Here is a 13,865-nt window from a genome sequence, read left to right as displayed (position 1 = left end):
ACTGTTCATGGGAGCATGTGCACAAAATGGCTGAACCTTTCCAACATCATCTGTGACACATCCAAAAGTGCTTTCAAAAATCCTGAGATAGTAGGAACCGCCAATGCTGGAGAATCTGAGATAACAATGTGTAGAGCTGGATGAACACAGCAGGCCAAGCATCATCATAGGAGCAGGAAGGCTGACGTTTCGGATCTAGGCCCGAAAAGTCAGCCTTCCTGCTCCTATCATGCTGCTTGGCCTGCTGTGTTCAAAAATCCTGAACTTAGAAAGGGCATGAAATAAATAGAACTATTGCTGACTGATTGCTGAAGCTTCTCATCTTGCAGAACAAATACAAGAATGCCAATTTTCAAACAGCCCTAATTCATACTATAGAAAAGGGTGCTAATTGTTTAGCAAGTTGTCTCTGAGACTGGATGCTGATAATTCTTTATTCCAGTGCAGTGGAATTACAACCTCCTCAATGTTAGGGACCAAAGGTAAATCCCTTCCCTGAGTCAGATCAGCTCACTCTGCAGAAGATGGAAGTTGAATTTAATTTGAACTTCACAGTTTGTCTTGCTTTTGCTTTTGCCCAGCCAGTTGATTCACTGGTGATGTCTTTGAACATTTGGAAAGGTAGTAACTGGTCTCATTTTATAAGGTTGTCTTGAGGTACAGGAAAAATATTCTTCTGGCTTAGAATGAAGTGTAAATGTTTTTCTGAATACAACTTATTCTCTGGCTTCCTTGCTGCAAAATTGTGGGGATGTTTGGTTATCCTCCACTTCAAATGGGTTGTGCTAGGAAAGAACGAAAAAGGGTGAGATTAATTCTGCCCAGTCAATAAAAAAAATGGTAGTGCCAAGGTAATACAGGTTAGTAACCAGTGAATGAGGTCAAATCCCAGAATAGGATTATAAGAATTGGAATTTAGGTAAAAATAACTGGAATTATAAAGCTTGTATCAGTAAAAGTGATTATGGTAGTTAGATTCTTCTAAAACCAAATTTTGGAAAGGAAATCTTGCCATTCTTATGTGACTTCATTGTCATCATTAATGTGGTTGATTCGCCTGGCTTCTGAAGTAGCATTGTAAACCAGCTAGTAATAGCACACATTGTATTTTGTCAGGGTAGGGGGAAGGTGGACATTAAATGCTGATAATGCCAGTGATACCCACCTCCTGAGAATGAATAAGACATAACTAATGTTGGGCAGACCAAAAGATATACCTTATTCCTGGGTTGATGTTAAAGGGTCCTAGGGATGACTTTGGAGACCAATTCTTCCAGCTCTTGGCTCATGTTTTCAAGTAGAAAGTAAGAATTAGAGAAGGCCCCCAAGGTGGTGGTTGTAGGGTCAGGAGTTGTGTCCCACTAGTGAATTTGGAGTAGAGGTTCTGTGGTTGAGTAATCACACCCGGATGTGACAGTGGAGGGGAAACTAACAAATGCTGTACTTAAGATGGGAGTATTGTACTGTGTTGGACCAGGGAGCTTTCACTTTTCCTTTAAATAGTGCCTTGCTTGAGGTAGGCCTGTTTTATGGAGTACTGAAGAGGGAGATTTGCTTTCTAATCTATTTGCTCTGGGAACTTTTAATTGGATATTGAATGTTTGGATTGGGAATTATTTCGTAATATCAAAGAGCTTTGAACCGGGGAGGCTTATCAAAATTTTTATACAGTTGAATCAGATTGTGCGCTCTTTCCTGAGTCCCACGTATGAAGCCATTGCCCTGTTGAGGTGTTTGAGAGGTGTGTTGGGGTGGAGCCTGGGGCCGGTGAGTGGCCCTTTAAGAAGCTGGGGCTCGGGGCTCGGGGCTGAGGGGGAGCCTGTCCCTTTAAGAGGGGCGGTGCCCGTGTCGCTCCGTTACCAGACATTTCTGTCCCTCAGCCCGGCGGAGAGATGGCGATCAATAAACCGGGGCAGCCCGGTAACCAGAGGTACCGGGAGGAGAGCACCAGTACTAAGAGGGTCTGCAACCGGGGTTTTTGGGGGAGGGGAAAGGACCGGTAACCGGGGGGTGTGATGCCCGGGGAAAGCCCGGTGGCGGAGGGTGCCCGGTAGCCGGGGGGGGGGGTGCTTGGGGGGGGGGGGGGAGCCCGGAACCCGGAGATACCCGGTACCCAGGAACGGGCAGCAAACCAGGTTCCGGCTGGGAGTTTTACTTTATTTGTTCCTTGTGTCTGTTACACACAATAGCTGTGTTTCTATTAACGGTTATTTGTTATCGACACTGATTGTATTTTATCAATTACACAGAAACGACACGGCCCGGGAGGAGGCCATTCGGCCTATCGTATCCTTGCCGGCGGTTGAAAGAGTCCACTTGTCCTGCCGTTTTCCCATCTCCCTGTGACTTTTCTCCCTTCAAATATTTATTCAATTTCCCTCTGAAAACTAAGGTCAAGTGATACTGGGTTCGCCCGCCTTCAACAAAAAACACTGGGTCTTCTTCCCAGTGGCCTGGCTAATGTTTATCTCTTCGTCAACATCGCCGAAAATAATAGTCCTGTCGCTATCCCATTCCTGTGCAGGCCAAGCAGCATTTCTGAAGAAGGGTCTAGGCCCGAAACGTCAGCTTTCCTGCTCCTCTGATGCTGCTTGGCCTGCTGAGTTCATCCAGCTCTACACCTTGTTATCTCAGATTCTCCAGCATCTGCAGTTCCTGCTATCTCTGAAACAGTTTTCCCACTGTTTACTGCACTTCTGAGTTGTATGTCACCAGCAAACTGAATTATTAACTCAATAGTCTGCTCACTCACTCACAGAATACATTGGACAGTAAGATCCAGCATAAGACAAACATTTAAATATGGATGTAAGTGATGCAATGCACACACGCTTTGAGGGAGTTGATGGTGCAGTAATTATATTACTGAGCTAATAATTCAGAAGACCAGGCTGCTATGCTGAGAACAGGGGTTTCAACCCTCTGCTCCGGAAGGTGTGATTTTAATTTAGTTTATAAATTTGGAATCAAACAGTTGGTCTAATGGTGACCATGAAATCTTGTGGATTTTTAAAAACCCAACTGGTTGATTAATGTCTTTTAAAGAAGATCTACCATCCTTATCTGATCTGACCTATTTGTGACTCCAGACCCCCGTAATGTGGCTGACTTTTAAATACCGTCTAAAATAGCCTGGCAAGCCACTCAATAACCTCAAAGGGTCACCCAGCATAGATGTTGACCCTGGAAATTATGGGCAAACTCATATTGTTGCAGCATGGTGACTCAGTGGGTGGCACTGCTGCCTCACAGCGCTAGGGACCTGGATTGGATTCCAGCCTGGGTAACAATCTTGTGGTTGGTTGGCTCACTGAGCTGGTTTGTTGTTTTTCCTCAGACGTTTCATTACCCTGCTGGGTAACATCGTCAGTACAGCCTCCGATGAAGCGCTGTTGTGTTTTCCCACCTGTTATTTAAACTCTGGAGTCTGTTGAGCTGAATTATCTCACTTCAGGTTTTCCTTCGCAGTGGAGTGTATGTGGGGTCGATCTCTATGTGTTTGTTGATGGCTTCTAGGAACTCCCGTGTTTGTCTCTGCTTTGCTTGTCCCAGTCGAATTGGTGGTTCTCCTTATCCATGTGGATAGAGATGAGTGAGGATTGGTAGTGTCTTTTTGCAGCCAATTGATGTTCATGTACCCTTGTTGTTAATTTCCTTCCTGTTTGTCTGATGTAGTGTTTGTCACAGTCTCTGCAGGGAATCTTGTATATGACATTGGTCCTGTCCATAGTGGGTAATGGGTGTTTGGTTCGGGTGAGCAGTTGTTGTAGGGTTGACTTGTGTTTGTGTGCTACTCTGATGCCCAGTGGTTGTAGGAGTCTTGTGGTCAGTTCAGATGTGTTCCTGATGTAAGGTAGACTGATGAGTGTGTTGGCAACCTAACACACAAAGTTGCATGAGGACACTATTTAAATAGTGGGCAACAACACACTGCAACAGCCGAGAAGAAGAAGAGCACCTCTTCCATGTATTCAAAGACAATGGATACCCGAAAAACTGGGTCAGAAGATGTGTTTTACACGAACGACACCAGGAAGAAGATACTGCACGCCCCGACACACTCATCGCACTCATCAATTGGCTGCAAAAAGACATGACCAATACCAATACCATTTTCTGATGAAGGGTCTAGGCCCGAAACGTCAGCCTTTCTGCTCGTATGATGCTGCTTAGCCTGCTGTGTTCATCCAGCCCTGCACCTTGTTGTCTCGGATTCTCCAGCATCTGCAGTTCCTATTATCTCTGATTCAATTTTAACCCCACTGCGAAGCCTCTTCTAAGGATACCTAGCCTGAAGAAGTTACCCTCCTCCCTCCGGACAAACCTCAGGGGATCTCTCTCCCACTGCAACTCTCTCGTAATCTCTTCGGCCTTGAAACTGCTCGACCATGTCCTGAAGCAAACCAGGTGCTACAGTCACATCACCTTTCTTAGTACCTGCCTACGAAACCAGACGGACTACAATCCACATTCAAGCCTTCCCAATTTGGCCCCAACCGTGACAATATCTACATTCATGACATTGAGATCTTTCAGAAGCGTTTCTCCCTGCGACTCCTGAAACACACACTTGCAGCAATGCGCCGGCATCTCCGGGCACTACAATCAAGCCTACCCCAGCTCAGAGCCTCCCTCTCCCAGACCTGCAAAGGACCTCTCCTGTTTTTTATTCTTGGTAGAATCCACAACCTGAACTCACAATTCTACTCAGCTTTATTGGACACTAAAAACCATAAGTACAGTAAACTTACTGGTGCCTACCACCCAAAACGGGCTTCCTCCACCCCCCAAATCCCCAGCCGTACCCAGGACCTTCCCCACAATGTGCCGGCCGCCATTGGCCATGAGGCCACTGTCGGAGAACCCACAGATGATGTCACATCTGCCACCGCTGGGTACCCCACTTCCGGGACAGCGAACACCATCGCTGCCGATGCCACCGCTTCCATTTCTGAGACCAACACCACAGACACTGAAGTCGCGCCTACCGTCACCGCTGCTGCCGCCGCCTACCCCGCTCCCCCCACTGCCGACGCCACTCCGCCCATCACCGATGCGGACGCAACTCCGCCCACAGCCGACGCAACTCCGCCCACAGCCTCCACAGCCAGCAGCTCCAGAGAAGACAGCAACACCCAGCCCTGCTGAGTCTTCACCATCCTCCCAGACCTACCCCTTTCTGAGGACTAATGGTCAGTCCTCAGTAAAGGGCTCACTTTTGTCCCCCTCCACCCACATCAACGAATACTGCTCACGTTTGGACATAGAGCAGTTTTTCCGCCGCCTCTGCCTCCACGCTTACTTCAACTGTGAACCTAACCCTCCCTCTACTGACCCCTTCTCCCACCTCCAACACGCTCCCTCCTCCTGGACACTACCCCAAGGCCTCCTACCCTCCCTCGACCTCTTCATCTCCAACTGCCGTCGAGACATCAATCGCCTCAACCTCTCCACCCCTCTCACCCACTGCAACCTCTCCCCCGCAGAACATGCAGCCCTCCGCTCCAATCCCAACCTCACCACAAAACCCGCGGACAAGGGAGGCGCAGTTGTAGAATGGCGCACTGACCTCTACATCGCTGAGGCCAGACGCCAACTCTCCGACACCACCTCCTACCGCCCCCTTGATCATGACCCCACCCCCGAGCACCAAACCATCATCTCCCAAACCATCCACAACCTCATCACCTCAGGTGACCTCCCACCCACGGCCTCCAACCTCATCGGTCCCCAACCCCGCGCCGGCCGCTTCTATCTCCTTCCCAAAATCCACAAACCTGAATGCCCTAATCGACCCAATGTCTCCGCCTGCTCCTGCCCACCGAACTTATCTCCAACTATCTGGACTCCATTTTCTCCCCCTTGGTCCAGGAACTCCCTACCTACGTCCGTGACACCACCCACACCCTCCATCTCCTCCAGAACTTCCAATTCCCTGGTTCCCAATACCTCATCTTTACCATGGACGTCCAGTCCCTCTACACCAGCATTCCCCATACAGATGGCCTAAAGGCCCTCCGCTTCTTCCTGTCCCGCAGGCCCGACCAGTCCCCCTCCACTGACACCCTCAGCCGCTTAGCCGAACTCATCCTCACTCTCAACAACTTCTCTTTCAATTCCTCCTACTTCCTACAGACAAAGGGGGTGGCCATGGTTACCCGCATGGGCCCAAGCTACGCCTGCCTCTTTCTAGGTTACGTGGAACAATCCCTCTTCCGTACCTACACTGGCCCTAAACCCCACCTCTTCCTCCGTTACATTGATGACTGTATCGGCGCCGCCTCGTGCTCCCACGAGGAGCTCGAACAGTTCATCCACTTCACCAACACCTTCCACCCCAACCTTAAGTTTACCTGGACCATCCCTAATACCGCTGTCTCCTTCCTGGACCTCTCTGTCTCCATCTCGGGCAACCACCTAGAAACCGATATCCATTTCAAGCCCACCGACTCCCACAGCTACCTAGAATACACCTCCTCCCACCCACCTTCCTGCAAAAATGCCATCCCCTATTCCCAATTCCTTCGCCTTCGCCGCATCTGCTCCCAGGATGAGGCATTCCACTCCCGTACATCTCAGTTGTCCTCGTTTTTCAAGGACCGTAACTTCCCCTCCTCGGTGGTCGAGAACGCCCTCAACCGTGTCTCCCACATCTCCCGCACCTCATCCCTCACACCCCGTCCACGCAATAAAAACCAAAAAAGAATCCCCCTCGTCCTCACGTACCACCCCACCAACCTCCGGATCCAACGCATCATCCTCCGACACTTCCGCCATCTGCAATCCGACCCCACCACCAAAGACATCTTTCCCTCCCCACCCTTATCTGCTTTCCGGAGGGACAACTCTCTCCGTGACTCCCTTGTCCGCTCCACACTCCCCTCCAGCTCCACCACACCCGGCACTTTTCCCTGCAACCGCAGGAAGTGCTACACCTGCCCCCATACCTCCTCCCTCACCCCCATCCCAGGCCCCAAGAAGACTTTCCACATCAAGCAGATGTTCACCTGCACATCTGCCAATGTGGTATACTGCATCCGCTGTACCCGGTGTGGCTTCCTCTACATCGGGGAAACCAAGCGGAGGCTCGGGGACCGCTTTGCAGAACACCTACGCTCGGTTCGCAATAAACAACTGCACCTCCCAGTCGCGAACCATTTCAACTCCCCCTCCCATTCCTCAGACGACATGTCCATCCTGGGCCTCCTGCAGTGCCACAACGATGCCACCCGAAGGTTGCAGGAACAGCAACTCATATTCCGCTTGGGAACCCTGCAGCCCAATGGTATCAATGTGGATTTCACAAGCTTCAAAATCTCCCCTCCCCCTACCGCATCCCAAAACCAGTCCAGCTCGTCCCCACCTCCCTAACCTGTTCTTCCTCCCACCTATCCCCTCCTCCCACCTCAAGCCGCACCCCCATCTCCTACCTACTAACCTCATCCCGCCCCCTTGACCTGTCCGTCCTCCCTGGACTGACCTATCCCCCCCCACCTACACTCACCTTTACCGGCTCCATTCCCGCCTCTTCAACCTGTTTGTTTCCTCTCCACCAATCCTCTCCTCTATCCATCTTCTATCCGCCTCCCCCTCTCTCCCTATTTATTTCAGAACCCCCGTCCCCTCCCCCATTTCTGATGAAGGGTCTAGGCCCGAAACGTCAGCCTTTCTGCTCCTACGATGCTGCTTAGCCTGCTGTGTTCATCCAGCTCTGCATCTTGTTGTCTCGGATTCTCCAGCATCTGCAGTTCCTACTATCTCTGACCAATACTCTGTCATCTTTATCCACATGGATAAGGAGAACCACCAATTCGACTGGGACAACACCAAGATCCTGGGACAAGCAAAGCAGAGACAAGCACGGGAATTCCTAGAAGCCTGGTACTCCACTAAGAAAGCCATCAGCAAACACACAGAGATTGACCCGAGATACATTCCACTGCGAAGGAAAACCGGAAGTGAGGTAATCCAGCTCAACGAACTCTAGAGTTTAAGTAACAGGCGGGAAAACACAAGAGCATTTCATCGGAGGCTGCACTGATGATGTTACCCAGCAGGGTAATGAAATGTTTGCTGAAAAACAACGAACCAGCTTGGCGAGCCAACCAACCACAACATCCACAGCCCAAGCTACAAATCTACTCTGAAACCTTGGGTAACAATCTGCGTGGTTTGCACATTCTCCTCATGTCTGCATGGGTTTCTGCCGAGTGTTATGGTTTTGTCCCTCAGTCCAAGCATGTGTTGGTTAGGTGCGTTTAGGCATGGTAAATGCAGGGTTATTGGGATAGGTTGGGAGGCTGCTCTTTGGAGGGTTGATGCAGACTTGATGGGCTGAAAGGCCTCTTTCCATACTGTAGGGATTCTATGAAAGCCAGACCTGTCAATCCTGTAAAGTCCTCCTTACTAACATCTGGGGCTTGTGCCAAAGTTGGGAGAGCTGTCCCACAGACTAATTAAGCAGCAGTCAATTGACCCTGGTTGAGGCGCAACTCTTCCAACCATAATCTGTTCATATTGAAGCCATGGAACTGGAATCAACTTGCTTTGACCATAAGACATAAGAGCAGAAGTGGATCATTTGGCCCATTGATGTTCAATGAGATCATGATTAATGTGATAATCTTCAATTCCACTTTTCTGCCTTTTCCCCATAACTCTTGAAACCCTCACGGATTAATGTCTATCTCAGCCTTGAATATACTATACAATCCGGCCTCTACAGCCTTCTATAGTAACGAATTCTACAGATTTATTACTATCTGAGAGAAGAAGTTCTCCTCTCTGGCCTAACTCGGTGACCCCTTGCTTTGAGATTATGGTCTCAGACTGCCCCAGAAGCCCCAACCTGTCAGCATCTACACTGTTGAGTTCCTTAAGAATATTTTAAGTTTTGATAAGGCCCATTCTCATTCTTCTAAACTCCAATGAGTGCAGGCCCAACCTACTCAGTCTCTCATTCAAAGAAATTCTTTCCATACGTGGAGTGCAACTAGTGAGCATTCTCTGGACTGCCTCCAATGCCAGTATATCTTTCTTCAGGTGTGGGGACTAAAACTATTCACATTATTCCAGACATAATCCAACCAGAGCCTTGTATAGTTTTAGCGAGATTTCTCTACTTAATTCCATTCCCTTTCAAATTAAGACCAATGTTCCATTTGCTTTCCCAATTACTTGCTGAACTTGGATACTAGCGTTATTATGATTCATGCACGTGGATCCCCAAATCCCTTTGTTCTGCAGCTTTCATATTTCTCCCTTTAAATGTTATTCAACTGTTAAATTCTTCCTGCCAAAGTGCACAACCCTCTTCATGTTTTCCCACATTATATTCCATGTGCCAAGTTTTTGCACACTCAGTTAACCTGCCTATATCCCTCTGCAGGCTCTCTGATTCTCACCATATGCTTTCACACCTATTTGTGTGTGACTGTCATTCGTCGCTATACACCTTTACTTCTGCCATCCCAGTTATTAACATACATTTTATAAATAATTGTGGTCCCAGCACTAAACTCTGTGACACTCCCCACTAGTTACAGGTTACCATTCTGAAAATGGATTCCTTATCCCAACTTTCTGCCTTCTTAATAAGCTACCCCCCAATATCATTGGCTGTTTGTAAGTAGCCTTATGTGTAGTATCTTGTGGAATGCCTTTTGGAAATCCAAATGTATTACACCTACTGCTTCCTCTTTATCCTGCTTTTTTGCCTTCTCAAAGAATTGTTGTTGAGACATGGATTGGACTGGAAGACTGTAGTGCTGAACTTTTTATTTCTCCATTTTATAATTTATTCCTAAAATCTGCAGTGCTGGATATTTTAATTCTCTGTTTTTCTAAGAACTGTAACTGAAGAAGCTGTACCTAGGGACCTTTATATCTCAGATGGTGCTGTGAGTGATGACTTGTACACCTTTCACCATACTCATTTGAGTACTTGTGATAGTAAAGCTAATTGTTATTTGTATGATTCATAGCCACAGGTGAGGTGCCGGAAGACAGGAGGTTGGCTGAGATGGTGGCATTATTTAAGGAAAGTGGTAAGGAAAAGCCAGGGAACTATAGACTGGTGATACTGACATCAGTGGTGGGCAAGTTGTTGGAGGTGATTCTGAGGGACAGGATTTATACGTATTTCGAAAGGCAAGGACTGATTAGGGAAAGTCAACATGGCTTTGTGCGTGGGAAATCATGTCTCACTAAATTAGTTGAGTTTTTTGAAGAAGTTCGATGAAGGCAGAGCAGTGGATGTCGTCTATATGCATTTCAGTAAGGTATTCAACAAGGTTCCACATGATAGACTGGTTAGCGAGGTTAGATCACATGGAATACAGGGAGAGCTAGCCAATTGGATACAAAATTGACTTGTAGGTAGGAGACAGAAGGTGGTGGAGGGTTGTTTTTCAGACTGGAGGCCTGTGACCAGCAGTGTGCCGCAAAGATCGGTGCTGGGTCCACTGCTTTTGTCATTCATAGAAATGCTTTAGATGTGAATATAGGAAGAATGTTTAGTAAGTTTGAAGATGACACCAAAATTGGTGGTGTAGCGGGCAGCAAAGATTACCTCAGAGTACAAGGGGACCTTGATCAAATGGGCTAAGGAGTGGCTATTGGAGTTTAATTTAGATAAATGTGAGGTGCTGCATTTTGGTAGGTCAAATCAGAGCAGGACTTATACACTTAATGGTAAGGTCCTGGGGAGAGTTGCTGCACAAAGAGACCTTGGGGTGCAAGTTCATAGTTCCTTGGAAGAGGAGTTACAGGTCGACAGGGTGGTGAAGAAGGTGTTTTGTACGCTTGCCTTTATTGGTCAATGCATTGTGTACAGGGGTTGGAATGTCATGTTGCAGCTGTACAGGACATTGGTTAGGCCACTTTTGGAATATTGTTGCTAGACTATTAATTTGGAAACTCAGCTAGCAATCTGAGTTCAAATCCTCCCAAGGGAGATGGTGGAATTTGAATGCAAAAAAAAAATCTGAAATTAAGAATCTACCGATGACCATAAAACCATTGTTGATTTTTTTGTAAACACCCACTGACTCACTAATATCCTGGAAATCTGCCATCCTTACCTGGTCTGATCTACATGTAACTCCAGACCCATAGCAATGAGGCTACTTTCAACTGCCCTCTGAAATGGTCAAGCAAGCCACTCAGTTATATCAATTACTACAAAGTCTCAACGAAGAAGTGAAACAGGACAAATCACATGGCATTGACCTCAGCACTGGGAAAGACGATGGCAGAAACAGCCCTGTTGACCCTGCAGAGTCCTCCTTACTAACATCTGTGAGCTAGTGCCAAAATTGGGAAAGTTGTCTCACGGACTTGTCAAGCATCAGCCTGACACAGTTGTACTCACAGAATCAAGCCTTAAGACAATGTCCCGACACCACCGTCACAAACTGGCAGGACAGACCCAGCAGAGGTGGCAGCACAGTGGTATACAGTTGGGAGGGAGTTTCCCTGGGAGTCCTCAACATTGACTCTGGACTCCATGAACAGGTTAAACATGGGCAAGGAAACTTCCTGCTGATTACCGCATACTGTCCTCCCTCAGCTGATGATTTAGTGCTCCTCTTGGAGGAGGAACAACACTTGGAGGAAGCACTAAGGATGGCTAGGGCACAAAACTACTCTGGGTGTGGGATTTCAATGTCCACCACCAAGAGTGGCTCAGCTGCAACACTACTGATGGAACTGGTTGGCTCTGAAAAGAACATAGCTGCTAGACTGGGTCTGCGGCAGGTGGTGATGGAACTAACAAGAAAGAAAAAAATACTTGACCTCATCCTTGCCAATCTACTGGCTGTAGATGCATCTGTCAGTGATTGTACAAGTGACCACTGCACAGTCTTTGTGGAGACAATACTCCACCTTTACATTGAGAATGCTGTCCATTGTGTTGACACTGTGACTCTGATTATCACTGTGCTAAGTAGCACAGACTTCAAATGGTCTAGCAACTCAAGATTGTGCATCTGAAGTGCTGTGGGCCATCAACAGCAGAAGAATTGTACTCCAGCACAATCCAGCTCAACCCTTACCATCAAGCCAGGGGATGAACCCTGGTTCGATGGAGCATACTGGAGGGCTTGCGAGGAGCTGCTCCAGGCATAGCTAAAAATGAGGTGTCAACCTGGTGAAGCTACTGAATTGGACTACTTGCATGCCAAACAGCATTGGCAGCAAGTGATAGACAAGCAATCCCACAGCTAACAGATCAGACCTAAACGCTACAGTTCTACTACATCTTGTTATAAATGGTGGTGGACAATTAAATAACTCACTGGAGGAGAAGGCTGCACAAATATTCCTAATCCTCAATGATGGAAGAGCCCAACACATCAGTGCGAAAGATAAGTTTGAAGCATTCGCTGTAATCTTCAGCTAAAGGTGTCGAGTGGATGATCCATCCTGGCCTCCTCCAGTAGATCCGAGCATCACAGATATCAGTCTTCAGCCAATTCGATTCATTCCACGTGATATGAAGAAACAGTTGGAGGCATTGGATTGTGCAAAAGCTATGGGCCCTGACAACATTTGGGCAATCATACTGAAGACTTGTGCTCCAGAACTTGCCACTCCCCTATTCACGCTTTCCCAGTACAGGTATAACACTGGCATCTACCTGACAATGTACCCAAAAGTTGACCAGGCACATCCTAGACACACAAAACAGGGCAAATCCAACCTGGCCAATTATCACTCCCCCTATCAGTCCACTCTCGATCATAAGTGAAGTAATAGAAGGTGTCTTTCAAAGTGCTATCAAGCAGCACCTGCTCAACATTAACCTGCTCAGTGATGCCCAGTTTGGGTTCCGCCAGGGCCATTCAGCTCCTGACCTCACTGCAGCCTTGATTCAAACATAGACAAAAGAGCCGAATTCCAGAGGTGAGGTGAGAGTGACAACTCCGCATCAATGTCACATTTAATAGTGTGTGGTCAAGGAGCCCTAGCAAAACTGGACTCGATAGATAGTGGGAAGAGTAAAAGAGTGGGACTAGCTGAGTTGCTATCCAAAGGGTCAGCATAGACATTATGGTCCCTGAATTGGCTCCTTATGTATTGTAATTGTCTTATAATTCTGTATCATATAAATAAAGAGCCATGATATTCACCTTGATAATCCCCATATCAATGCTGCCGTCGTTTTGTTTTGAGGCTGTCATTGTGGCTGCAGCAGCAGATGACAGATTTTAGTTCTTTTGTGAAGTGAGGTTATCTCAAATGTTGGCTCCCGTTAAGGTTGAGGTAAAAGAATTGCTCCCTGAATGCCCTGGGTGGATAAACATAGAAATATAGAAAATAGATGCAAGAGTAGGCCATTCAGCCCTTCGAATCTGCACCACCATTCAATATGATCAAGGCTGATCATGCAATCTCAGTATCCCATTCCTACCCTCTTTCCATAACCCTTGATCCCTTTAGCCGCAAGGGCTACGTCCAGCTCCCTCTTGAATAATCTAATGAACTGGCCCCAACAGCTTCCTGTGGGAGAGAATACTACAGGTTCACAACTCTCTGAGTGAAGAAATTCTTCCTCATCTCAGTACTGAATGGCTTGCCCCTTATTCTTAGACTGTGAGGACTTGTTCTGGACCTCCCCTATATTGGGAACAATTTTCCCACATCTAGCCTGTCCAGTCCCCTCAGGATTTCATACGTTTCTATGAGATTCCACCTTATTCTTCTAAATTCCAGCGAATACAAGCCCAGTTGACCCAGTCTTTCCTCATACATCAGTCCTTCCATCCTGGGAATCAGTCTGGTGAACCTTCGCTGGACTCCCTCAGTAGCAAGAATGTCCTTCCTCAGACTAGGAGACCAAAACTGTACTTAATACTTAAGAT

General features: G+C 47.5%; 1 protein-coding gene across 1 annotated transcript in view; it reads left to right on the top strand.

Annotated features, from left to right (window-relative positions):
* Nucleotides 1-1,827: 1,827 nt before the first annotated feature.
* The window catches only part of LOC109937082 (WW domain-binding protein 2-like), a 41,062-nt gene continuing 29,024 nt past the window's right edge, over nucleotides 1,828-13,865 (top strand). The window contains exon 1 of the mRNA XM_048610951.1: nucleotides 1,828-1,930. Coding sequence (XP_048466908.1) covers nucleotides 1,893-1,930 — 38 coding nt within the window. The 5' untranslated portion in view covers nucleotides 1,828-1,892. The remainder of the gene's footprint in view (nucleotides 1,931-13,865) is intronic.

The sequence above is a fragment of the Rhincodon typus genome, chromosome 23, assembly GCF_021869965.1.
Source record: "Rhincodon typus isolate 14 chromosome 23, sRhiTyp1.1, whole genome shotgun sequence".
Taxonomy (NCBI): domain Eukaryota; kingdom Metazoa; phylum Chordata; class Chondrichthyes; order Orectolobiformes; family Rhincodontidae; genus Rhincodon; species Rhincodon typus.
This window is presented reverse-complemented; position numbering and strand designations above follow the sequence as displayed.